We start from the raw sequence: 26959 nt of genomic DNA, 5'->3' as shown, positions 1-26959 counted from the left end.
TCATCACTCCGATCATCACTCATCATCATCACTCATCATCATCACTCATCATCACTCATCATCACTCATCATCTCTCATCATCACTCATCATCACTCATCATCACTCATCATCACTCATCATCACTCAGATCATCACTCATCATCACTCATCATCACTCATCATCACTCCGATCATCACTCATCATCATCACTCATCATCACTCATCATCACTCATCATCACTCATCATCACTCATCATCACTCATCATCACTCAGATCATCACTCATCATCACTCATCATCACTCATCATCACTCAGATCATCACTCATCATCTCTCATCATCACTCATCATCACTCATCATCACTCATCATCACTCCGATCATCAGCACTCATAAACTCTCCAGCCTAAGCCGACTTATTTCCACTGATTTTTTTTTCTAGGAAGCCAACGTGAAATCGATATCTTGAGTGCGTTCCCTAATCGATGTGTTCCTCTTCCTACCCCTCAAATTCCAAACAATGCACCTCTCCGTGTTTCCTTACTCACTTTCCCCCCCCCCCCCCTTTTGATTCCATTCTCTTTGTCAATATTTCATATTCCTCATCCATGTCACCGCCCGAAAAAAGAACCTCTCTTTCTTGAGGCGCACTGGGAATAGCATCGTCTGCAAAAATGAAACAACGCGAAATTGAATGTTCTAATTTGGTCACCGGTTTCAACACCACACGCATGCTGAGCTGTGGCAGTGAGCATCCGCGTGCCCGGTCTCCCGAAACACCGGGGGAAGTTTCAGATTTTTTCGGGACAGGATGCGGAAGTGTGCATTTCACAGCACGCCACGAGCATTCCCAACTCGTTGCAAAGCGGTTCAATTTCACTACCAGCTGTTGTTGAGAAATAAAGTAGCAGCTGCTTGAACCGTGTTTTAAAGGGCACCTGGGAAGAATTGCAAGCGCATTATAATAGCGCCGATTTATTTTATTGCATATATCAGCAGACTTTTCCATTGTTGCAGATGAGATTTTCCCCCCCATTCATCGTCTCATATTGTTTATTTCATTTGACGCTTTGGTAAATCCACTGCTGGATGGAGGCCTCATCAAGCTGCCATCACCTCTCACGAGCCATCTGTCCAAGGATGATAACCTTAAGTGTTTTCACGATAAGTATAAAACCTCCAAGACGAATCCCTACGAAGCATACCACACAGAATACTAATTTCACTGCCCTGATTTGTATAGTTTTCGGATAAGATTGGATTATTAAATACGTTATAAAAGCATCTGTAGACAGTATATATAAGTTTCCTGTATATCGCTGGAATTAGCGAGTGTGTGTTGAACATCAGCACACTGATTCAGGTTTGCGAATTAAATTTGTGCATCCATTTGTGCATTCATTTGTTCGCATGCACACGTTTTTGTGCAGTTGATTCCCTGAACAAGATGCAGGTGGAGACTAATATTGTCGTCTTTTCATCCGTGTCGCGGAATGGATTCCTTTTATCTTACCTCACAAACTAATTTGCTACTCACTGTTGAATAATATAGGAATCTACGTTGTGTTAAGATTGCCTGACTGGGAACACCTTCATACATAGAGGACTGGAGAGCTTTGGCAATTGTTGATGCCAGCTCACTGCCTTCCAGCTTGTCTGCGGTTCCTCGGCGATTGCGAGATGCAATTTGCACGAACGACGACGCTATATACAAAACTAAAATATTAAAAACATTATTTTGTAATTGTTTTGTGTCACGTTTTTCAAGTGGCATGTACAAGTTAGGTCAGTGAATAACTCTGTCTTCGTAACACATTATAGCGATCGTCACAATCTTCTTGGTTCTTTCGGTAAAGTCACGTAGAAGGGAAATAATAAAATAATAGAAATAAAACATTTGTTTTTTATTACTTTATTATTTCCCTTCTATGTGACTTTACCGAAAAAACCAAGAAGATTAATCCCTGCAGTCACGAAAGCTTTAAATCGAGATCGTCACAATCATTACCTTTCACCACTGGCTGCTTCGTCGGTAGACAATTATGAATCATTACTATCACGGCCACGACTCGCACACCATAATTGTCATCTCAAGAACCAGACCATTTGTTGTAGATCATCAATTTCATTTTCAGTCATCATCATCATCATCATTCTTACACACAAGGGTTTTGTTGCCGCAAGCATTCTTATCAATATTCATTATCATGCTCTTTTTCGAAAAAGTATTTTCAGTGGTAGCCCAAGATTAGCCCACCATTTCAAACCTCAATTAACAAGTCCTTCCCATTTACACGTCCCTCCCAGATATGGCAGCTGTCCTGAGCCAGACATGTCTCTCGTATTGGCTTCTTTAAAACACCGTGGACTTTTCTTACGCATCATTGGACCCAGTTGTACCTGTCCGCATTGATCCATCATAACGCCACCGAAATGAGTCATGTCACTTCCTTTTTGTCCGCTATTCAAAACAACAACTATGGTTCACGTCCAAGTTGTCATCGAAAATTTGGCACCCGCATAACCTCACTCCTAATACTTACCATGCATTGCGTGGGAAACATAGCGAAGATAGATTGCATTTTCCACATCATGAACACCACCTCGGCAGAGGCGTGCCGAGAGAATTTCATTTTAAACAGCCCAACTTTCGCGACCACACATCAATGCAAAGGTTAGCAGTACACCTCGTGTCTTCAACGATGGGGGGTGTGTCACAGGGCAAGGATTTTTTTTATATGGAGCAGGTGCCCTCATTGCCCTGACCAGCAGAATTTCACTGCTAATAAAAGTCTTCTAGCCACCTGCATAAGTAATGGTGCCTATGGTATCTGTTGTGTTTTTGTGGTCTTTATCGGCTGGCACAACAATTTACCAACTTCGATTTAAAGCTTTCGTGACTGCAGGGATTCATCTTCTTGGTTCTTTCGGTAAAGTCACGTAGAAGGGAAATAATAAAATAATAAAAATAAAACATAATAAAATAATTCTCACGACGTTTCGGCCACAACGCAAGCAGCCGTCCTCAGGTGAAGAACAGGTCTGTCGAGAAGACACTCATTCAGACTCTGTCTTCCCGACAGACCTATTCTTCACCTGAGGACGGCTGCTTGTGTTGTGGCCGAAACGTCGTGAGAATTATTTTATTATGTTTTATTTTTATTATTTTATTATTTCCATTCTACGTGACTTTACCGAAAGAACCAAGAACAATTTACCAACTGCTATCACCCGACGACGAGGGATGTCATGATGTAAGGGTTCGCACACCGGACTTGCAATCGCGAGGTCGCTGGTTCAATCCGAACATCCCTCCGCCTATTTTCACCCAGCAGTCTAAGGACGTAGCCGATATAATCCGCGTGTCATGGGCCAAAGTGTGGGTGCACCCAAAGACATCTGACGAATCTGGAGTAGGCAGTATCACCTCGAGAGGTACTCTCCGGAGCTCCATCTAGTGGAGAACCTTCCTGCCAACAGCGGAGGAGCAAGCCGTTGCAGGGCTGCGCCTTTATCTCTCACTTACAACCCCTTGAAAACAACCCTATCCAACTTAATTTGACATCTCTCTCAGTTTTGATGATCACGCTGTGTTTGTTCTCATTGTAGGCCCATCATGATTACCGATGATTGTTGTGAAATTTCCACAGTGCGGGCACATCGCATTTTCTGTGCTATTTGTACCTCCTTCTAAAATGAATCCATATTAGCGGCTGTAATTGCCTCTCTTGACCATTAATATTGTACAATTTAATGTTGCAGGTCAAGTTGCTTTTTTCGGCCATTATTTAATGCAATTATGGGGGGGGGGTTAACAATCTATTTTTCAGTGGCACTTCAAGCAGAATGTATTAATTCGCGAGAATTTGTGATAGTACTTGAATAACTCTCATCCTATATTCAATTAATATTTTTTTCAGAGCGATATTTGCTAATTTGGTATTGGGGCGAAAATTACTTTTCAACAGTATGTTTTTAATTGCTTCCATTAAACGTGGTGAGTAAATTAGTACCTGTATATTATTTTAGCAACTTTTGCCGATTTGACTCAACTAAAAATCTTACCAATCGATGTATAAATATCCCGAACCCTAAGCCACTGAAAATGGCACCATATTTTGGTTGTGTCTGCCAAACATTGCTATTATATTACCACGGGCCGCGCAGAAATAAATTGAAAGGTAAGCTTTGAAAATACTACTTTTATTCCAGTTGTGCTCTCGGCTGCGTGTCATGATGCAAAGCGTCTATTCCAGTCGCTCACAGAGCAGCGCATTGCCTCATTTTAGACAATGGCCCGAGGAATGGGAGATCATAGAACTACTTCTCAGATCCCTTCAGTGTTACCTGTTCTAATCCACATGCCATGGAGTGCAATTTCCCACGTGCTCTCTTAAAGTGAAATGTTCTTCACACGAAATTCAAAGCAGTACTTTTTCTAATTGTAACAAAGCAAATTCAATATGTGCAGTCATCGGGAACTGGGCCTGAGACCAGAAAACCACTACACTTGCGATCCCGGTTTAATCACGAGCGACAGAAATCCGGCTTTGAATTCAGAATCCTGGCAATGCTGGCACACTGTTCTGACCTCTGATCCTATGAGTTGCTTTAATTGTGATCACTCGTTGTAATGCTACCTCGGTTGTATAAAGGACAAGACCACACTCTTTGACACAGGGAGTGGGTGCTAATTCAACTACAGTACTCTCCCTTACTCAATTGTCACCATTGCATACGAGCAGTTGCCAATGTTTGGACATTAAAGTGTCCACACACTCACACTGTCAAGATTAATGACGGAATGTGTCCAAGCGGACGTCAAATTAGGAGATGGAGCAAATTAAATCAGCTCGTGTGCAGGTGTGCCTCTGATGTGATTTCGGATTGTACCACGTGTTGTTCAACATGACGTTCGCGACATTTTTCTCCACGTGCTGAGATGTTCTGCATCTCACGGCAGCGAGATGTTAACTACCTTCGCCTGGTCATGGGTTCGATCCCGACCCTGACGCCTGTATATTTTGAGTTTGCATGTTCGCATGGCTGATAATGGCAATGAGACTTACACTTATTTATATAACCTTTAATATAAGATGATTAACACAAGCAGCAACGTGCTTATTCAGATCAAGTGATTACATTATCTCAGAGTTATGTAACTTCAAAATAGGGCTGACACGGTATGTGAGGGGTGATCGCTTGGGTTTCTTTCCCAAAACCAATGGACCACCCCTCACGTCAGCAGGTGACAAACGTCAGCATGTGTAGCCGTAACAATAAACCCATCCTCACAAAACGCCCGCGATCTTGATTATAAATTAGCCTGCTTAGAATTTTGAGTCACTAGTTAAAATTTTGGTGAGGTCATGAAGGGTTTTATTTGATACATTGCGTACAAATTGTCATTTCAATGTTGTTTGGATTCAATATTTTTAAGCATTAAATATAAAACATCCAAAAAAGTTTTATTCGCACTTTTTCTGGCCAAATGTATGATATTATTGAGCATTACTATGATTGAAAATGTTACGTGTGAAAAACACTGTACAATAACGGTACTTTCATTGGTCTGCCTTAATATTGGACCTTAAAACATTCTGTGCCGCAATTTTAAAATCAAATCTGATACCATCCTGCAATACATTTAAATTGATTCAATAAGAACGCTAATATAATATTTCACTATTACAGTACAGCTTACAGACATACAAGACATCCACAGGATCCATTAGAAGCATTTCGGTTTATTTACTCTCAGCATTTTAATTGATACTGTAGCACCATGAGACCGCGACGGACTGATGGTCAGAGCGTGAAGCCTCCATCCCGTGATGGATGGAAGTGGCTGATGATCGAGAGAGAAAAAACTAAAATTAACCCGTAAAAACAAAGTTTTTCACTATAAATCCTTTATATGTGTGGCATCGGGGCGGCTAGAGTCCTCTTGTCCTCTGGCTTGAGATGGCTGCCACCTATGGGTCAGATGATTGTCTGGCAGCATTAAACAATTGGTAATTAAATATTTTTAAAAAATTCCCTAAACAGTGTAAAATTTTGGAATTTTTCACGAAAATGCACTGTCACGCACAACGAGTCTGTGTGCAAAATGGCAGCTCGATTGGATCACGGGAAGTGGGTTAAAAAACGACCGAAAAATTTGCACGGTCCTAAGCAAGCAAGCGAACTTAACATAAAGGATTTTTTTTTTAAATCTCACGTGATACGGGCCAGAAACTCGCACACTGAAATGTCTTCTGGGAATCTCTTTGTTGTATTTTTAAAAAAAAACACTCACAGTTCTTAAAAGTTTTAATTATTGCAAATCACATTTTCGACATTTTGAATCAATCGATTTTTAGTTATATGTCATGGACGTCAAATCAATAAAGGCGCCTCATCACACATTACAAAAAAATAACATTTACATCATTGCCCAACACTTACCACATATTAAATACGATGTGTTTAGATTTAAATCACAAAACAACGTGCCCTAGGCAACATTTTACAAAATGAATCAACTCCTGTTACTATAACGAACAAATAACACGGCAGAAGCACATATTCTGGTCACTTTTTGGATTTGCACCATATTACAGGTTCACTGTAAGAGGTGGGTTCTTAACAAAAAACAGTTACATGTACACTAAACTATCTGCTCCGTGTTATTGAAGCCAAACGATTAAGCGGACGCCCGGCCAAAATCACGCATGGAAAACGAGGAACTGAAAGGTAGTTCTGTGCTCCGTATAAAAACAACTAATTCCAGCTTTGTCCTTGCAAATTGACAAGTGCAGATTTAACAGATTGCAATAATGCCTCCAGAATTAGAACACAACACTTAGTAATTCTCCCAAATGTAAATTTGCATTTGCAAAAATAAAACGGTGTGCGTTGCGCGTGTGTTCGTGTGTTGTATAACCCCCCCGCATGAAATGAAAACATACATCCAAGAAAACAACACATTCTATCTTTCTTTGGCGCTAATTTTATTTTTGACAGTGCACTAATAGTTTTGCTGTTGTGTTGTGCATGCTTAGAGGGAGGCCGTGCACTTCCACTGTCCAAAGTGCCACGTGGAAATGAAGTGTGTGGCCTTTGGTTCAGCGTGGTCTTTGACTCGAGCCTATTACCTACCATTGCTCATTACCTACATAGCATTTGCAAGTGGTGGGAAGAATTCTGGGATTGATGATGCAATAAAGGTGGGGCATTTGAACTGGCCAGTACCTCTTGTCAGTTAATTACTGACTGTAGCATTTATTCGAATGGACAAGTAACAGCTGTGCCTTTATCCGCTAAGTTAAGCGTTTTATATCCCGATAACATAGCCGTTCGTAAACAGATTTTGGGATTTTAATTTGAAACCAAAATCATGTAAGATAAATAAATGTTCCAAAAGCATCTTACAAAATTAGGTTCAGGTTCATTGACTATGCCATGTGTTTATAACGGTGTCTTTTAAAAAAAAAAACATGGCACTAAAATGGTGGTGATTCTAAATGCATTGGTGCAGCATTCAATAATTAAAATATTTTCTTAATAATCCAGGTGCTTCTGATTATTACAATCATTGAACAAAAAACACATACATATTTAACCACACTTTTTTCACTTGCATAGCAAAGTAATTGTATTTTTTCATTTGATATAAGCCAGATAATACGACAAATCGCGAACTTTAAACACCCAAACTTGATTTGAAGCTTTCGTGACTGCAGTAATTTACTCTTTTGTTCTTTCGGTAAAGTCACATAGAAAGGAGATAAATAAAATAATAGAATACGACGTTTCGATTGCAACACAAGCAGTCGTCATCAGGTAGAACTAAATTTGAGAGAGAGACAAAATACAGACACACAGACAGACACACAAGCAGAGAGAGACAACACAGAGACACAGAGAGAGACACACAACATAGACACACAGTGTCGTATTCTATTATTTAATTTATTTTCTTTCTACGTGACTTAAACACCCAGTTTAAGGCGGTATAGTACTGTAGTAATATAGCAAGTGCAGAATCACTGAATCGGAATTGATCGCTTGAAAGCAATTAGCGAGGGGCCCTTGAAAGTCCGGGGCCTGTAGCATATGTAGCTACTTTTGCTATTAGGATAATCCGGCACTGGTTGTGTCTGGCATTGAACTGACAATAGATTAGACGGAATTTCTACCACAACTTTTAAGAAGAAGAATCGAGTATATTTGGCCAAGAGGCTCTGCTGAAACATTAGTGTTGTTCCAACTGTAGAAAACACTCAATGAGGTATCAAAAAAATAAGAAAGATTCTTGTTGGAAAGCATGAAAATACCACGCTTGTATGGCAGGGCCCAGTCGCGTCCATAAGACAAAAGCTGGGGACACACAATACCGTGTGAAGCTTAGCCAGGGTTGTGTGTTCACTCACTCTACTGACATGGAAAGACTATGATGAAGGCTTTGGGTGACACTCACCAGTGTGTGAACTCAATCATGTTTTATAATAATAATAGTTCAATTTGTAACACGCGCAAATTTGCAGACGTAGTGGCCGCAACTCAGAGGCGCGGAGCCAAGCTCAGAGTCGCTCAAAAGCATGATTGTAGAGGTGAGTTTTTAAGTGTCTCTTGAAGGAGGCGATTGAGGTGATGCTGCGAATGTGCAGAGGGATAGCGTTCCAGACTGTTGGGGCTGCCACCGAGAAGCGGCGCATAGACATGACCATCCTGGATCTTGTACTGTTTGTTGTTGTAACATTCTTACCCGCCTCTGCTGGACATCTGTGAAAAAGAGCTTTATAGCTCATCGGATTCCTCCAGTTTAAATGTTCTGATAAAGTATGAGAGCCCTGCTGTTATGTCAACTGGGCAGTATTTTAAAGATTAATTAATTAAAGTGATGTTATATTTATGCAACTGATATTTTCCAATCGTTGGGTTTCATCGGTTAAGTGTAGATTAATGCCGATTTTTAAAGCTGCCAATTGGATAATAACACAAGTCAGTAGTTGTTGGTTGCTGGAATGTTAAGTTAAAACATCCATTAATGGAAGAGCAGGCCCATAATACCTCCTAGGAGGAGGCCCTTCTGACAAGCAGTGCCATGAGCAAGGAATTGCAGGGCTCCACCTTTACGTACAACATTTCTCAATCCTGTGCCACAAAGCTGGTGTTCTGCTTACTCAGAAGAGCGTGGAGTGGTGGGGGAATTTGCGTCCGTGTGAAATGAGTCCTTGCCGGACTCCCAGGGGTTTAATGTGCTTGGTTTACAGCCTTAACAGAGCAACTACGTTCACGTGCGAAAAGATGCAACGGTACTATTGTACAAATGATTTCAGAATACAACATTCGCTAGGTTCAAAGGTTACCAAGAAGTCACAGTACAGCAAGTGGGTTCACGAATACACATCTCTGTGGGTTTGTCTCTGGGTACTCTGCTCTCCACCCACCCATAAAACACACATTATTGAAATTGTCCATAACATCCCAATGCAGGACCCTCGTGAAAGTGAGTCTTCAGGATACATTAGGCTTTCCTAGATAGATATGCAAATAAATAAACAAGTGGTAAATGCCTCTTTCATTATTTGCTTTTCACGTGTGTTAATTGGATCATATGCTTGGCTATAATTTTGAATTAGTATTCCATTTTAACGTACACGGGAAGGGCTATTTAGCGCACACACGTATTATTTCTCTCACCGGCATATATGCTTTTTGTTTTGTGAAATGGAATGCCGAGAGGACAGCCGTATCCTGTAAATGACATGCTACGTTGGCATATAAATGGGAATCTTAACCTTTTTACTCGACTGGAAAAGTCCGCGCTTACAGGACACATTTTCTTGAGGATCTCAGTTCTGGAGGTGGTGGGGTTGGGGAATAAACCCCTCCAGATTACAGATGGTCGACAAACAGCCCTGATTAGCACCTCCGATTATCACGGCTGGCTACGTACAACAGGCACCGGCGCAGCCAATGGCTGTGACGGTGCCGTTGTGCAACACCTTTCGGGACACTTTGTGATCGGACAGGAGCTTATTGCACTCCCTTTGTCACCTCTAATGGGGACAAGTCCACGACCAAGCCATGTGCCATGGGTTGGCTGATTGATATGACTGGCAGACGCAGCAGCTGTGCCCCCTACTGTGCCAACTTGCTGCATTTTAGCCGCCCGGCGTTCCGCCCGTTGTTGTGAGCGTCGCTCCTCTGCCCTCAGTTGTTGGAAGGCGACTGCCTCCAACTGCCCAGTAGCATCCTACACGTGGCCAGCACCACAACCACACCCATACAAACACGTATACCAACACATGCACAGAAAACCACATGCACAGGTGAATATATTGACATGTCATGGTCATACTCTTTGTTTTTTTCGGTAAAGTCACGTAGGTAAAAATTTAATTAATAAAGTAATAATAGAAATAAAATAATAAATCACGACGTTTCGGAAGTCTCCATCATCAGGTGGGACCGTCACAGCCAGATTCCACCTGATGACGGAGACTTGTGTTGCCTCCGAAACGTCGTGATTTATTATTTGATTTCTATTATTACTTTCATTAATTTTAATTCAATTTTTTACCTACGTGACTTTACCAAAAAAACTAAGAGTATGGATCCTTGCAGTCACGAAAGCTTCAAATCTAGAATTGCGACTGTCACTTCAATTGTCCCGAATGCCGAATTGGTGAACGACCATGGCGTGCGTGCTATTCAGGAGGGCAATCGCACAGCTGCCCTCTGGCCCCGTCTCACCGCGTCCCGCGAGCTCAGGCGGGGGGAGAGCGTTGAGCAGTGTTGGGAATGGGAGCTAAAAGCCACATTCATCGCACTCGCCCGTCCCCCTGCCTCTCACGCTGTGATGGCGATCAGCGCTGATGCCCACGACATTTCCAGGGCTCGGAAATCGTTGCGGAGTAAATTGCGAGCGGCGAACGTACGGCTTTCGGTCTCCCTGGGTGTAAAACACCTTGGAATACAGCCCTCAAATAGCATGGCAGCAACCCTCCCCCACCGCCCCACCCTACTTGACTGGAAACTGATCAAATAGGACAGAGAGCGGAGACCCGCTAATGGAATCCCTCCAGCCGGTAAGTGTGGTGAGTGAGCCACGATCCAACGTTGCACGATGCTGGTATCCGTGTAAGAAGAATGCTCCGTAGGTGGCGCCCTTCTCTAATAATGCATCGGGCACTCTTCTGGGGGAGCGGCATTCTTTCCCAATGAGACGGTGCCCACCTAGGAACACGACAATGAATTGATTAGTCGACTTAAACTCGAGCCTCATGCCGCTCGCGAAACGCGTATCGAATCGAGCATGCGAGCGTTGACGATTTATGTAAACGGCGACAAACTCAACAGCCGCCACGCGCCACTAAGTGGCGCGTGGCATAACCACGGCGTCTGTGCCAGGCCAGGTGCACTTTTGTGGCCACGTGAAGTGTCGAAGGCTCGCTGACAGAACGTCGCGGGACAGACACAGATGCCATGGGTGGACTGACATGAGATGACTGGCTTTATACACACACGCACGCGCGTATGCGAATGTCACATTTCGGCGAATTACGTCAACCAACCTGCAGGCATGAGGTGAAACCAAAGTCAACGCAACTCGAGACGAGACGGCAGCAACGCGATTAATAAAAGCACACTTCTAAAATAGAATTGCGGCTCGGAATTGTGACAGGCGCGCCGTGGCCGTGGTATGTTTGTTGCGAATGCATTTTCAGACCCAGCATGCACAAGGACACATTTGCACACGTCAGGGGATGCTGCCACTGTGTGTAATTTTTAGCAAACAACGACTTGCAATTTAGAGGTTTGTGGTTCAAAACCATCTCCTGGCGCGGCGGCTGAAATTAAAATAAATCCCCAACCCACCACCTCTCCCTACTCGCCTCTTTCCACCGAGCAGAACCACTGTTCGTCGATCAAGAGGTCACGTGTGGTGAGGTAAAGTGTGGGCACTCCCGCTTCTCCCACGACGTCTGCGCAGCTTGTACGAATAGACAAAAAGCCCTCTTACAGGGCTCGCTTGAGCTCCCCTCAGGCCCTTCCGACAGCAGTGGCATGAGCGAGCAATTGCACGGCTGCACCTTTCCCCCCCCCCCCCCCCCCCCTTTTGTTACGCCCGTAAGGAACCGGGTGCTGTGCGCACGTTGAATTTCTTTCGCGCTTACGTAATCGGAGGTGCCGTGAATGTGACCGGTGGTGACGGTCATTAATTTCGCGCCATGCTACGCGTTCCTTGCCAAAACCCATGTCCCCCGTGCCCTGAACGTGGTTCTTATTGGATGGGTTTTACATTCACCGGAGTCAGCGGTGGCGGTGGTGGTGGTGGGGGGTTTAGAGAATGGTTCGTTGCTGCAAAACTCACGATGGCTGCCTACGTCACCCCCCCCCCCCCCCCCCCGGTCTGCTTGCGTCAGGAGGCTGATGTCGCTAAACCGTGCGTGGCAGCAGAGCCAGCTGCCGCTGGGAGGAGAGGACATTTGCCAGGGGGGGCTTTCTGGCAGGCTGCAAGGCACCCTCATTGCCGTCGCTCAAGACGAGACCGGTACGCAGTGTGGTGGGGGTGGGGCGGCTCGGGCTCTGCACGCATGTGGGGTTTTTTTGGGGGTTAATTGATTTACACAACACGAATTGATCACCGGTGTGTAGAAATCGAAATAACAGTTGTTTGCAGGTAAAGCAAGTAATAAGCGCGCCGATGAATTGCTGTCCCTCTAACGAGTACTGGAAAGGATTTAAATGAATGAGCATCGATGGTTTCCATTTGTATATACATACCGTTGAAGTGTCATCGTGAAATTGAGTTCCAAGTACCAGGGTTGAACACTGATCTTTGTTATATAATGGGCAATTATACTTGGCTGAAGCGCGAGTGTATAATTGACCATGACATTCTAGATTTTAAGCTTTCGTGACTGCAAGGATTCATACTCTTTGGTTTTTTCGGTAAAGTCACGGAGGTAAAAAATTAAAAGCATCAGCAGTAGACCATGCTTTCCCACCTGATGACGGACGCTTGTGTTGCGCCCGAAACGTCGTGATTTAATTTAGTTTTAATTTATTTTAATTTTTACCTACGTGACTTTACCGAAAAAAACAAAGAGTATGACCATGACATGTCAATATATTCACCTGTGCATGTGGTTTTCTGTGCATGTGTTGGTATACGTGTTTGTATGGGTGTGGTTGTGGTGCTGGCCACGTGAAGGATGCTACTGGGCAGTTAGAGGCAGTCGCCCTCCAACAACTGAGGGCAGAGGAGCGACGTTCACAACAACGGGCGGAACGCCGGGCGGCTAAAATGCAGCAAGTTGGCACAGTAGGGAGCACAGCTGCTGCGTCTGCCAGTCTTATCAATCAGTCAACCTATGGCACCTGCAGGGTCTGTCCCGTGACCTCCTGTCAGCGAGCCTTCGACACTTTACGTGTTCTCAAAGTGCACCTTGCCTGGCCAAATGCCCTAGTGACGTATGGCAGATATTGGTGTTGGTGCTGACCACCCACCCCCTCGTGTGCCGTGCCGGCCTTCATAGGTGCTCGCTAACAGCACTTGCCCCAACAGTCTGTTAAGGTTATACGGGGGATTTTTGTCTTTGTGTGTTTGTATGTGTGGGGAGTGGTGCACTATGAACCGGGCAACCTGACCGATTCCGGACCCCACCCAACATCAGTGCCAAGTGATATCCGAACCAGTCTTGGGCCTCCGCTAGGTCAACTCAGCCATACGTGGATACTTGGTGTAGTGTGTGTGTGCTAACATCAGCAATTGGGGGATAGGGGACTAAGGTGGCCAAGTATGGTGCTGGCCACACCACTTCCTCGCGTGCCGTGCCAGCCTTAATGATGGCTCACGAACAGCGCTTGCCCCAACGGTCTGTCAAAGACGATACGTGACATCTTAAGTCTCTGTGTATGTCTCCATGTGTGTGTCTGTGCGGAAACAGGTGAGATGTACCTCCTGACAAACAGCAAGATATCAGGGCAGACTCACACGGGCCGCCTCTACAAGCTGATGGACCCCAAGCGGTAAGAGAACGCACCCATTGGGAATATTCCCCACGACTGGAAACGCAGCTCCTATCTCTCGCCACGTGCACCGCATCTCTCTCCACGTGCACCGCCTCTGTCCACACACCATACGATGACGTGTCAGCCGGTAAGATGATGAGCATTGTGTGCAACAGCACATCGCGGGCTTTCAGATGCACTTCTGCGGTCGTCTGGAACGCTCCTCTTTCTGATATTACGAAGCCACTGGAGCCCGTGCACTTTTAAATCTACTGTATAGTGAAATCTCATTTCTTTAGGTTGTTGTCCTTCTCCCGCGCCTACGGTTAGCACGGATGGCTACGTATGGTGCGAAAGAAGTTTAACATACATACATACATACCTCTCCCGTAAGCAGTCACTCACGTGCATTGTCCTTCCGTGGGTTATGGGAGCATGCGTGCAATCACGCGCTCCATATTTGATAGACATTCATAAGCCTGTTAATTAATTAATAATCGAAGGGAATTGCTTAATCACCATTTTTAAATGGATGCATGATCTGCACATCTGGGCATCGATGTTATAAATTCAACCGATGTAGTATTTATCTTTAGAGTGTACTTTTTGTTTGCGTTGTGTATTAATATTAAGAGTTAAAGGAAATTTGCAGCCCTTTGTCAATCTACTGCTGGAAGAAGGCCTCTCCCCACCCTGTATCGGTCACAGAGGTAATTTCGCCATACTTCATGACGCTAGTAAGTGCGGATTACTGAAGAATTGACTTTTGCAGGAGGGTCCTATCAATGAACACGAGTCGGTGGCTGCATATAGGTCAGATTAATCAATTAGATACATCGTCTATTACCCACTTGATTCGATGCAATTTCCATTAGAGATATACAGATACATTTGCTTCCTGCATTCAAAAACCAGGCAAAAGCCAGGCAGAAGCCAGCGTATTTAAACGAGATGCGCGTTTCAGACAAAGACAGAGATCCCCCGTATAGCCTTAACAGACTTGTTGGGGCAAGTGCTGTTAGCGAGCACCTATGAAGGCCGGCACGGAACATGAGAGGGTGGGTGGCTAGCACCACGCCCGGCCGCCTTTGTCTCCATAGTAACGATGTTTACACACCGTACCAGGTACTCATTTGAGGCTCAGTCGACCTAGGGGAGGCCCAGGACCGGTTTCGATAACTTGTCACTGTGGTGTTGGCCGTGAGAGGGAGTCGAACTCGGGCCGATGGGTCTCTAGCGCAGCGCGCTAACTGATACGCAACAGCTCTCAGACACACCACACACGCACGAAGGCACGTTGTGATGCTCGGCACATGACAGTAACACGCAACCCAATCTCATTAGCATTTTTCTAATTAAAACTCAAAACAGTGCCTCTGCAAGCGCTTACGATGCCAAGGTTTCCGATCGCAAACCAATTAATATTTGCAAGGGATTCAACAAGCAGCGTGCACGCCGAAGGGAGTGTTAACGAATACACGTGGCTGGAGGTTGCCCAGGCCAAAACACTTGCATCGGCAGGCCGCTTCATACCGAGCCCATCCGTCCGTTCGTAAGCCACGTTGAGAGCAGAAGGGATCCCGTTGTGGTGACCCTTCAGTTACACAGGAGGGGGCAATGAAGCGAGAATCAAAGGTGCAATGTTTGCAGGGTGCGAAAGAGGTGCAAACAAAACTGTAGCAAGGGTTTTAAATATATATTCAGCAGCAATGGCTCAGTCCACTGCAAGATGAAGTCCTCCCAAAGTCCTCGCCATCTCTCAGCAGCCCTGTGATGCAAACAGCCGCGTAGTTTCGCACCTCCGATTGGCACGGTTGGCTACGTACGGTGCGAAAGAAGTTCAACAAACATACACGAGCCGATTTCAAAACCTGTTCGATATTTTCACAATAATTGCATTGCACCGTGAGCCCAGCAATCTTATTGTAATTTCTGACCATGGCTGACATGAGTGGTGAGTGACATCTACCCCTCTGTCGTGGTGACGTATGGTCAAACACCCCATAACAGACACGGTGTGGAGAGGCCCTAATGTAGCAATGAATTGGCAGGGCTGTAAATACTTTATATCATTAAGTAAATATGTTCATGCAATATTCGTGTTGATAATTAGTAAAAAAAAACAAGATGAAAAATATGATACTCTGGAGGAATTACTGCTTATTAATCAAAACACATTTCCTCATTCAAACACTTTTGAGCAAATTATAAAACGTTATAAATGTGACAGCACATATCACTGCTGTTACAGCTGCATATATAATTTACCAATACGTGTTGTACCTTAGCTTGTGGATGGCATTCGGGTAAAAACAGAATCTAATGTGAGAATGGGAAGAAGAAACAAAACGCCTACAGGTGACAAATTTTGCATTCCGCACTCGACTTTGTCTTGAGTGTGATTGGCGGATTTATTATCATCATGAGTCTCCGCTTTGTTGCAAGATTACAATAGGAAGCCATATGGCAAGATCTGTGATAATAGACTCCGGCAGATGTTCAACAAAGGAAAAATTGGTCTCGGGAAGAAAGTTAACAGCTGCAAGGGGAACTGCGGGGGGCTGTTTCGTTAGAGGGGACTATTTTCTTACCTCCATAAATGTGACAGGCAATGGTCGAAAGATCGATCACGTGAGAGTAATGCCCAGTGATGACGTATATGAGTAATGCTGGGCTTAAAGGCAATTGGTAGTATAATGGGTGAATGCCGTTGAAGGCCACGTTGTATAGGCTACAAGGAACACCTCACTCGACTCACAATCCAGAGGTGTCAGCTTAACAAGTAGATCAATTTGAATAAAGCTACACTCTCATGTTCCCTTCCTCCTGCTGTCTCCCAATGAAACTCTTAAAGCCGAATCCTCTCTGCGCTGTTTTACACTCCGCTCCATTTGTGTTCCAACATCTTCGTTAATCTACTAGTTTCTGATCCATGTGTCACAGCAGATTGTACGCAATTATTTAAAAAAAAAGAGACACCCACTTCCGAGGACAAACGCATGTTGGAAAGCATGATAAAATCTACGCGTGTGCACGGTTTTTCTTATTTTGTTGTATGATTGAGAGCCCATAACAGTAACAGCCCCAGGTAAGGCAGCTGCTGTGTGTTTGGCTGAATCGATCCCAGGTGTGGCTATTATTATTGTGCTTGCCTTTGCACGATGGAGGCCTCCTGCCTACACCGCTTACGTCAGCTACGGTAGTCATGACCGCAAAAGTCATGGTTGTTGTTGTTGTTGTGTTTTGATTGGAACACATCTACACTTATCAGTCTCGCAAGTCATTTCCACACATCTGTTTATTTTACAGGTTTGTAATGGAAAAAAGAGATGTGAACTGGACATTTTGCTGTTAAACCCCACGGTGAAATATAACTATTTGTTTATAAAATGCTTTTGATTTCCCTTATATATAACAGAGTATAAGATTGTGTATGCAGTATTTTGTTTCAGGGTGAATGAGAAACAGTAGTAACTTTTCATTCCTATTATCAGCGAGATTGTGTTGGCTATTACAGTACTCTTTTCCACATGTATCTTATCTCCAGCCATAACAAAAACATGCAACAATATAACAGCGTAGGGTTTCGTGACCAATTGGCATTTGTTCTGTTCACGTGACAACCCTTACTAATTGGCCGTGTCGGGTGGAGATGAGTGTACGGCAATTTTACAGAAACGTGACCTAACCCCCCCCCCCCCATCCCCCAAAATAAGTGACCATGAGGAATATAACGAGTTATGAGTAAAGTCACGTAGAATGGAAATAATAAAATAATAAAAATAAAACATCATAAAATAATTCTCACGACGTTTCGGCTACAACGCAAGCAGCCGTCCTCAGGTGGAGAGCAGGTCTGTCGAGTAGACTGAATACAAACTCTGTCTACTCGACAGACCTGCTCTCCACCTGAGGACGGCTGCTTGCGCTGTAGCCGAAACGTCGTGAGAATAATTTTATAATGTTTTATTTTTATTATTTTATTATTTCCATTCTACGTGGTGACTTTACCGAAAGAACCAAGAAGATGAATCCCTGCAGTCACGAAAGCTTTAAATCGAAATTTAGAGTTATGAGTACATTTTCTGAAATGAGTATCGAGTCATGGACATCTGAATAAGACAGATGTCAATTTCAAAGTGACACGTTTTAAATATTTACGATTCGGGCAAGCACGCAAGAGACCTGGCACCACGTCGTGTACGTTTTGAAAGATCACCCTCAGTGACAGCTATCTCTGTAGGCGCAAGGTGGCTTAACATCTGGCCCTAAATCAGCCATTAGTCTGCCAGTAGGGCACAACGATGGCAATGTCTAATCCTAATTAAAGAATTTGCAGATCATTATTCAAATTTGGCTCATTTGGACCATGACGCAAGCACATGATGGCCCGCACATTTCCAAATTATGTCGAGTGGGGGGGGGGGGTCTCTAATGCCTTCTGTGAAGCAGACAACACGTAGTATTTTATGCGTGCATGTATGTTAACCTTGTTTCGTAGCCAACCATGCTAATCGGAGGTGCGGGGAAGGACAACAAACCACACACAAAAAGCAACTCTAAAGAATGCTCACATGTCCGTTGCATTGCACTCTCATGCCTCCGGATTGCACTCTCATACTCACAGGCCCTTCGGATTACACCCGTTGGGTTGCACTCCCACGTCGAGGAGGCCGCTCTCCTATCTTACAGTTACATGCTAATTTCTCACATTAACATCATGCTAATCTCTCACATTAACATCATGCTAACCTCTCACATTAACATAGCCACTTCCGTGCCCTCGTCTAGGAGGCCGCTCTCCTAGCTTACAGTTACATGCTAATCTCTCACATTAACATCATGCTAATCTCTCACATCAACATCATGCTAATCCCTCACATTAACATAGCCACTTCCGTGCCCTCTAATTTCCCACATCAACATCATGCTAATCTCTCACATTAACATAGCCACTTCCGTGCCCTCTAATTTCCCACATTAACATCATGCTAATCTCTCACATTAACATCATGCTAATCTCTCACATTAACATAGCCACTTCCGTGCCCTCTAATTTCTCACATTAACATCATGCTAATCTCTCACATTAACATAGCCACTTCCGTGCCCTCGTCTAGAAGGCCGCTTTCCTAGCTTACAGCTACATGCTAATTTCTGACATTAACATCACTAGCCCCAGACACCTCTTTATAACCCTTGAGCTACACCCATTTCAAACCTTTTCAAACAGTCTGCCTCAGCAGCAGACCATGCTTTCCCACCTGATGATGGACGCTTGTGTTGCGCCCGAAACGTCTTGATTTATTTTATTTTCTACCTACGTGACTTTCCCGAAAAAAACAAAGAGTATGGATTCCTGCAGTCACGAAAGCTTCAAATCAAGATTCGTGTTTTTGCTTAGTACACCCATAGTATTAGCAAGGGCAGCTGCTGGGTTGGAACCGCGAACCACCACTGCAAGCAACCAACGATGCTTTCCCCCGCTGGGCCATCTCACCAACGATGAATTGTTTTGTGAAAATAGCATCGCATTTAGATACGTAAATACATGCATAAGCAATGTATCAAGGACTGCATTAATACTGGTAGGAACGACCTGGTTACACCAGCCCACAGGGGATTATTGTGTCCGTCCGTCGTGCATCCAAAAATGGGAGGGGTGGGGCTGGGTGGAGAGGGGAGGGTGGGGAGGGGCTGGGTGGGGAGGGTGGGGAGGGTCTGGGAGGGGAGGGTGGGGCTGGGTGGGGGGTGGGAGGGGTGGTGCTGGGTGGGGAGGGGCTGGTCACCCCGTGGTGCCCTTATAAAACTCAACGTTTAACCTACTCACGCCGGCTTGTCCCGCCCTCACAGTCGGTCATATTTGCGGAATACACCACGCCGCCGTTGACCCTGGCCATTGACCGAACAACCCAACGTTCCTACCAGCTCCCACCGCAGGAATGTTTAGTCTTCGTATCCTAGGGGGTTATGCATTAACTCTGTACACTGCCTAGCTCAATTAAATTATTATGTACAGGAGGTTGAGACGGATGCTCAGATTCGGATCTCTCCAGGATAAATAAAGATTCTGATTCTAACATGCAATATACGCACATTTTCTTGGTGGCCAGAATGTGGTTTAGAGTATGGCAAATAATTCAACGATCCCGCGGTTACAGCAGCTACAAAATCAATCGCATGCATGATGCGTGGACACAAAATATGTTGCGTGCCGTACCGTAACACACTGTGTGACTCTCCCTGGATCTGTGTGAGGCTCTCTTTATAGGTCTGTCCAAATGTTTAATTTTGTTTTGATGGGGATGTGTCCTGGAGGCTCAAATTACTGTAATTGTATGTAAGCTACATGCGCTGCCAAGTTCTGTAGCCTTGCATTCGTTGCCATTTTGGCTGCAGACAGAATGTTTGCTTCTTTTCTACCCCACGCTTCATTAACCCAATTACCCACAATTCCCATCTTACACGAATACACTTTAATTAACACGAGCTATTTTGCATTTTCTTCCCCCCTTTCCTTGTGCCACATCTGTTCGCATATATGTGATAAGATGTTTGGTTTTGGTCTATGGTAATAACTGGAAAGGTGCTCCAATGACGTATTTAAGAGGTAAATAATCTCGATTTAAAGCTTTCGTGACTGCAGGGATTCATCTTCTTGGTTCTTTCGGTAAAGTAACGTAGAAGGGAAGTAATACAATAATAAAAATAAAACATGCTTCTTTTCTTCTTCGTGATTTTACCGAAAGAACCAAGAAGAGGTAAATAATGGTTTGTATTAAATGTCTTAGACTTCCATTAGGCGTGGACACGAAGAGGCAGAAGCACCTGGTCAACATCATCAATGGGGAGACAAGAGTAGCCCGGCCTGATGTCTGGCTCCACCACCCCGCTGTTCACGCGCCTGCCTTAATAGGCGATCACTAACAACTCATGCCCCTGACAGTCTGTTAAGCAAAAAAACACAAATAACCCTTATCTGTGACATCTTAAATATGTGCTGTGCTTTGGCTAGCCGTTTGGGTGTTTTGAGCATTTGACCCTGTGCTCAGAATCCATCATTTAAAAAAATAATCTGGCTGCGGCTTTGTCTTGAGTTCACAATTATAATATTCTGCGTACAACCTAAAACCAATTACTGTAATTGAACAAAGTGTTGCAGCGTACGCTGCGACATTATCCTAGGAGCAGCACATGCGTTTGGGCATTTTTGTTGTTGATGCTGGAACAAACCACTCTGCACGGTGGGGGGGGGGGGGGGTACTCTTTTATTTCTAGATTTGAAGCTTTCGTGACTGCAAGGATTCATATTCTTAGGTCTTTTCGGTAAAGTCACGTATGTAAAAGATGTAAATTAATAAAAGTAAAAATAAAACAAAATAAAAAATCACGACGTTTCGGAAGCAACACAAGCCTCCGTCTTCAGGTGGACCCGTCACAGCCACGACAGCTGTATCAAGTAAATGAGAGATCACAAGAGCTACCACTCCGTATATATAATGGTATATATAATGGTATATATACGGGGTGGTATTTATTGTGATCTCTCATTTACTTGATACAGCTGTCGTGGCTGTGACGGTTCCACCTGAAGACGGAGGCTTGTGTTGCTTCCAAAACGTCGTGATTTTTTATTTTGTTTTATTTTACTTTTATTAATTTACATTTTTTACATACGTGACTTTACCGAAAAAACCTAAGAATATGTACTCTGTTATCTCCACCGCTCATGTGCCGCGCGTAGCACGCACAGCGGGGTGAGCCGTTCGAGAGCGTGCCTAAAGTGAAATGGTTTAGCCTGGCAGTCTTGATTAGGTTTTTATGACGTTCTCATCCTCAGCGCCTCTCAAACACTAATGAGATTCTTCAATCCGAGGCTTGGGGTTAGCGTTAGGTACACATTACCCTAACCCTAACCTTGATCCCATCACTGTCGGCGTGTTCTCTTGTTCCAGAAATCAGTGGGGGGGTTTTTTTCACCTGCACAACAGGCGTGGCGTATTGCATATGCTCGTAGTTCAAACTTGATTTGAAGCCTCTTCTTGGTTCTTTCGGTAAAGTCACGTAGAAGGGAAGTAATAAAATAATAAAAATAAAACATAATAAAATAAAATAATTCTCACGACGTTTCGGCTACAACGCAAGCAGCCGTCTTCAGGTGAAGAACAGGTCTGTCGGGAAGACAGAGTCTGAATGAAACACCACCAAGCTTGGCAGCGTCTATTTAAGCTGGGTTGGAGGGGGAAGAGCGCCTTGACAAAATAATTTGCATATCAAGAGGAATTTAGCATATTTATGGGAAATGCAGATATGGGATTAGTAGAAGATGAATCCCTGCAGTCACGAAAGCTTTAAATCGAAATTGATTTCAAGCTTTCGTGACTGCAGGAATTACTCTTTGGTTCTTTCGCTGAAGTCACGCGGAAAGAAAATAAATTAAATAATAGAATACGACGTTTCGATTGCAACACAAGCAACCGTCATCAGGTAGAACTCAATTTGAGAGAGAGACAAAACACAAACACGGAGACACACAGACAGACACACAAGCAGAGAGAGACAACACAGAGACACAGAGAGAGAGACACAACATAACACACAGAGAGACACACAACATAGACACAGAGAGAGACACACAACATAGACACACAGAGAGAGACAACACAGAGACACACAGAGAGAGACACACAACATAGACACACAGGGAGAGACACACAACATAGACACACAGAGAGAGACACACAATATAGACACACAGAGAGAGACACACAACATAGACACACAGAGACCCAATGCCTCTGTGTCGAGGCCTTAAATAGAGAGAGAGAGGGGTCTGCTGGGGCAGCAGCTGGAGCAGAGAAATTAGCATGCCAATGAATCCATCCCGAAGCGACCGGAGGCAAAGAAGATCGAATGGCCCTAATGAGAGCCTGGTAAAAATGTATAGAGTAGAAATAGTTTGAGAAAACAAAATTTTGCTAACTGATGTAAGAAAAGTCACATTGTTAAAAGTTACATCATTTTAGAGAGAGAAATAGTTTGAGAAAACAAAATGTTGCTAAATTTTATTTTCTCAAACTATTTCTCTCTCTAAAATTGTACCAGGCTCTCGTAGGGCCGTTCGATCTTATTTCCCTCAGGTCGCTTCGGGGTGGATTAATTGGCATGCTAAGTTCCTCTGCTCCAGCTGCTGCCCCAGCAGACCCACCTCTCTCTCTCTCTCTGCCCACCCCCCTCTCTATTTAAGGCCTCGACACAGAGGCATTGGGTCTCTGTGTGTCTATGTTGTGTGTCTCTCTCTGCTTGTGTGTCTGTCTGTGTGTCTCTGTTTTGTCTCTCTCTCAAATTTTGTTCTACCTGATGACGGTTGCTTGTGTTGCAATCGAAACGTCGTATTCTATTATTTAATTTGTTTTCTTTCTACGTGGCTTCACCGAAAAAACCAAAGAGTAATGCTCGTAGTTACGTACTTTCTGGCGCAGAGTGACGCTGAGAATAGCAGTGGTTGAATATGCAAAGGCTGCTGGAGAATGATGTATCTTTTAAAAATGTAACTTTTCTTACATCAGTTAAGAGCCACGGTTAATGCACCGGCGTATCATCTCAGAGCTCGCCAATTCAATTCCGTTCCATTCTCTTTCTCCGTCGCCTATGTAAGGCATCACTGACCAAGCACTGTGTTCCACAACATTGTGTTTGTGCGCACATCGTACGTTCAATGTGGATATTGTGAACAAATGAATATTGCTGTTGTTCCATCATGTCCCTGGTCACACTGTGTCAATGCAATATGGATCTATGAAGCATTTCAATGTGACCACATCTCAAGGTTGTTCTACCACATCTCAAGCTTGGTAATCATTCCCGTGTACAGAGTTGACGATGGTATTTTAACGAGGGCAGGGAATGAGGGATAGAATGCTCGAGGCTTGAGAAGGTGTTGGGATCTAAAGATGTTAGAACATCAAGGAAAGACACTGCATAGAAGATTGATCGTCATGGCTGGAAATGACGAGGAAAGACTTGAGCCTGGACCTGAACATAATGAGGATCTCAGCAGTGCAGATGGCCAGAATTTTTTTTATTTCCATCAAGTCAGAGCAGGAGAGAAAGTGGAAGCACCCACGAGTGCCTTGTCTCAGCTAAAGGCCAATGTGGTGGACTTAAGCGGGCTCCTCTGAGCCAAAATATGGCAATCTTATCCGAGCTTTATAGAAAATTGTCTTCACTATTGCAGCATATGATGAACATGAATCGACAAATATCAATCATGTTGTATCAACTACTTTAAATCGTCAATGAACTGCATTAAAAATGCGGGAGGGTGGGGGGTGAAAGGTTACAAAACAAGTGAAGAGCAAATTGTCCAAACCCACAACAGACCTGTTGAGGATACAGAAGTTTATATTAGCCGGTGAGTATCACAGCTAATTGTAGACCAGCAATGGCGGGGACCGGTTAGTATAGCCCTCCATTAATAGCGTCGACACAACACCCAACACACTTTAACGCATGCCGCCATCCCCACCACCCTGGGCACAGGCACAGAAGTCCTCCCGAGTGTGCGCGCGTCCTGGCAGAGCCGACGCCGCTTTCCTCCAAGTGTCCGCGCTTCTGCGGGAACGGACGCTGCTTCTCGTCGGGCAAATGCTGCTGCCAGAGTGGCTGGGAGGGCGAGCTCTGCAACAAGGGTGGGTTGGCAGCGCCCTAGGGTTCCACACGCCCCGGCGGCTTCGTCTCGTCTCCCGCACGTGCTCCGTTCAGCCACTCACACTAAACTGAAACTGTAAACTGCGGAGTGTGATTGTGCGATATTATCCTGAAAGACCACAGCACCACAATGTCTACTAAAATTTTAGCGGTTTTTTTTATTTTACCAAGTAAGGCCCACCGAGTTATATTAGCTCTTTTTCAGAAGCGACCTGGCCACCAATTGATAGCCCAACAAAGTGGCTTATCATGTGGACATTTACAGCAGCCAAATACTCTAAACGCATGTTTATAAATGTGGAGAGAAAAACCGGAGGACCCGGAGAAAAATCCACACGACCACGTGGGGAAAGATGCAGACTCCAAATATAGAGCAGCAGGCGTCAAGCTCGGGATCAAACCCACGACCTCCTGCATACCAGGGCGAGGTAGTTAACATACTGCACGCCACAACACTGCACTCCTACCGATTCCTCCAGCCACCTCGCTCTGGAATGTTCTGTTCTCTGGTCCCGGCAACAGAACATTCGCAACTCGGGATGGGCAACAAACGCTGTGTTACCAGCGACAGGCACATGCAGAAGAAGAATAAAACATTCAAACGTGAGGCAGGTGGAGGAATCAAGGAAGTGACATGTTGTGACCTGCAGCACAGTGCTTGAACACAAGCATGTATGGGATGAAACCATCACCCATGAAAGTGGCCAAGTGCTTTAATGCTTAGCTCCTGCAAGTAGTTTATACGTCTGCGTTATAATGTTGGTCGTAGGGTATTATCGATCAAACTTCACCACTCTGGTCAGTGCTGGTTGGTGAAACTGGGAGCGGTGGGGGTTGGGACCAGGACAGATATTACTCGCCAATGATGTTATAGCCATGACCGGTAATCAAACTTAGGTCGTCAGGTCTTGTGACATAGTACGCTAAGAACTGTGCCACCACTCCGCATCTATCTTCCCCAAATGCGACGAAATCCATCACGATTTTCCTCGTCCGCTCGTAATCAGCTCACCGCCTTCTCCACTTTATTTGCTGGATATCGAATTGTGATTGCACCTCGCACAAATTGGCCCCAATTACAAACTACGAATGATTCATAGTGCATTTACATTCTGCCCTACATTGAATCCTTGTCCGTCACTGCAACCTTTGTCATCCATCTGGCTTCCTTCCCTTGTCAGTTAGGAAGGGAATTACACCGGTTGAAAGTTAACAGAGCAGACACTATACACTCCTATATTTACATCGCGTTTTCCTCTGTGATACATGTCCCACTGTTTTGTACAACATCTTGAGGATATGGTGGCATTTAGGCGCTTCTAAGTGCAAATTGCTTTGTCACTGAAAACCAAAAATCTCACCACCCCGGGTACCTCAGTTGCTAAGCTCAAAGGGAAACACGTGTAATGTAGTTGTGCTTTCAAATTCCTAATCCTTGGTCCATAACTAGAATTGGAAGAAAAAAAATCTGTATTTAGTTCATAATGTCCCTTGCACCTGCTCTACATTTAGCACCCATTTAACTTAATTATCTAGAATTAATATGTTGTCAGAGTCACTATTTTGCAATTGCACGTATAAATGTTTTATAGAAAAGAACCAAACACCTGTGTAATGTGCATTACATTACATATCGTTTTCAATACACATTGCTTGTTATTATTTGTGATGGAGAGATGGCATAGTGGTGAGCACACTGCGCTATGAACCCAGCAACCCGTGTTCAATTCCTGGCCACGGCTAACATCCGTAATGACCCCCCCCAACTCCCCACTTCAATCTAAAATCCATTTGATTTTTTTTATTAAAATATTTTACCTCGAGGTTGAAATGAAAAGTCTCGTTTACAAGGGTGTGCAGGGTGTCAAGTGACACATTCATAGCAAACACGCAATAACACGCGTGCAAACATTAAATCTACAACCGTAAGCACTATGCCTTATTACAATGCATACAGTGGTCAAGAACAGGGCACAAGACAGCCGAGGAATCACACCGAAGTCACACCATAAATAATTGGTGCACACTGTCCGCATATATATATGAATCCAATGTTCGCTAGAAATACCAGTTGCAAATGTTGTGTTTATTCAAGCACCCTCATATATTTATGTTTGCAGTATTAGTGACCGATGTAGCGGTTGTGTCTGTGCTGATGATTCAATGACAACTCATGCCCTTAATTCTTGAACACAAAAGAATGATTTGTGTCGTTGTGGAGAATACAAACTAAACAAAATAATAAGCAGACAAAACATGTC

The 26959-nt window shown here is 44.2% G+C and overlaps 1 protein-coding gene across 1 annotated transcript in view; it reads left to right on the top strand.

Annotated features, from left to right (window-relative positions):
• Nucleotides 1–26959, top strand: part of HHIP (hedgehog interacting protein) — a 161877-nt gene that overhangs the window by 119892 nt on the left and 15026 nt on the right. The window contains 3 exon segments of the mRNA XM_061552237.1: nt 12398–12525; nt 13925–14006; nt 24531–24679. Coding sequence (XP_061408221.1) covers nt 12398–12525; nt 13925–14006; nt 24531–24679 — 359 coding nt within the window.

Source organism: Lethenteron reissneri, chromosome 16, assembly GCF_015708825.2.
Source record: "Lethenteron reissneri isolate LAM-NWPU_2019-01 chromosome 16, ASM1570882v1, whole genome shotgun sequence".
In the NCBI taxonomy this organism is placed as follows: domain Eukaryota; kingdom Metazoa; phylum Chordata; class Hyperoartia; order Petromyzontiformes; family Petromyzontidae; genus Lethenteron; species Lethenteron reissneri.
The sequence above is the reverse complement of the archived record's forward strand: the minus strand, read 5'-3'. Positions and strand labels throughout refer to the sequence as shown.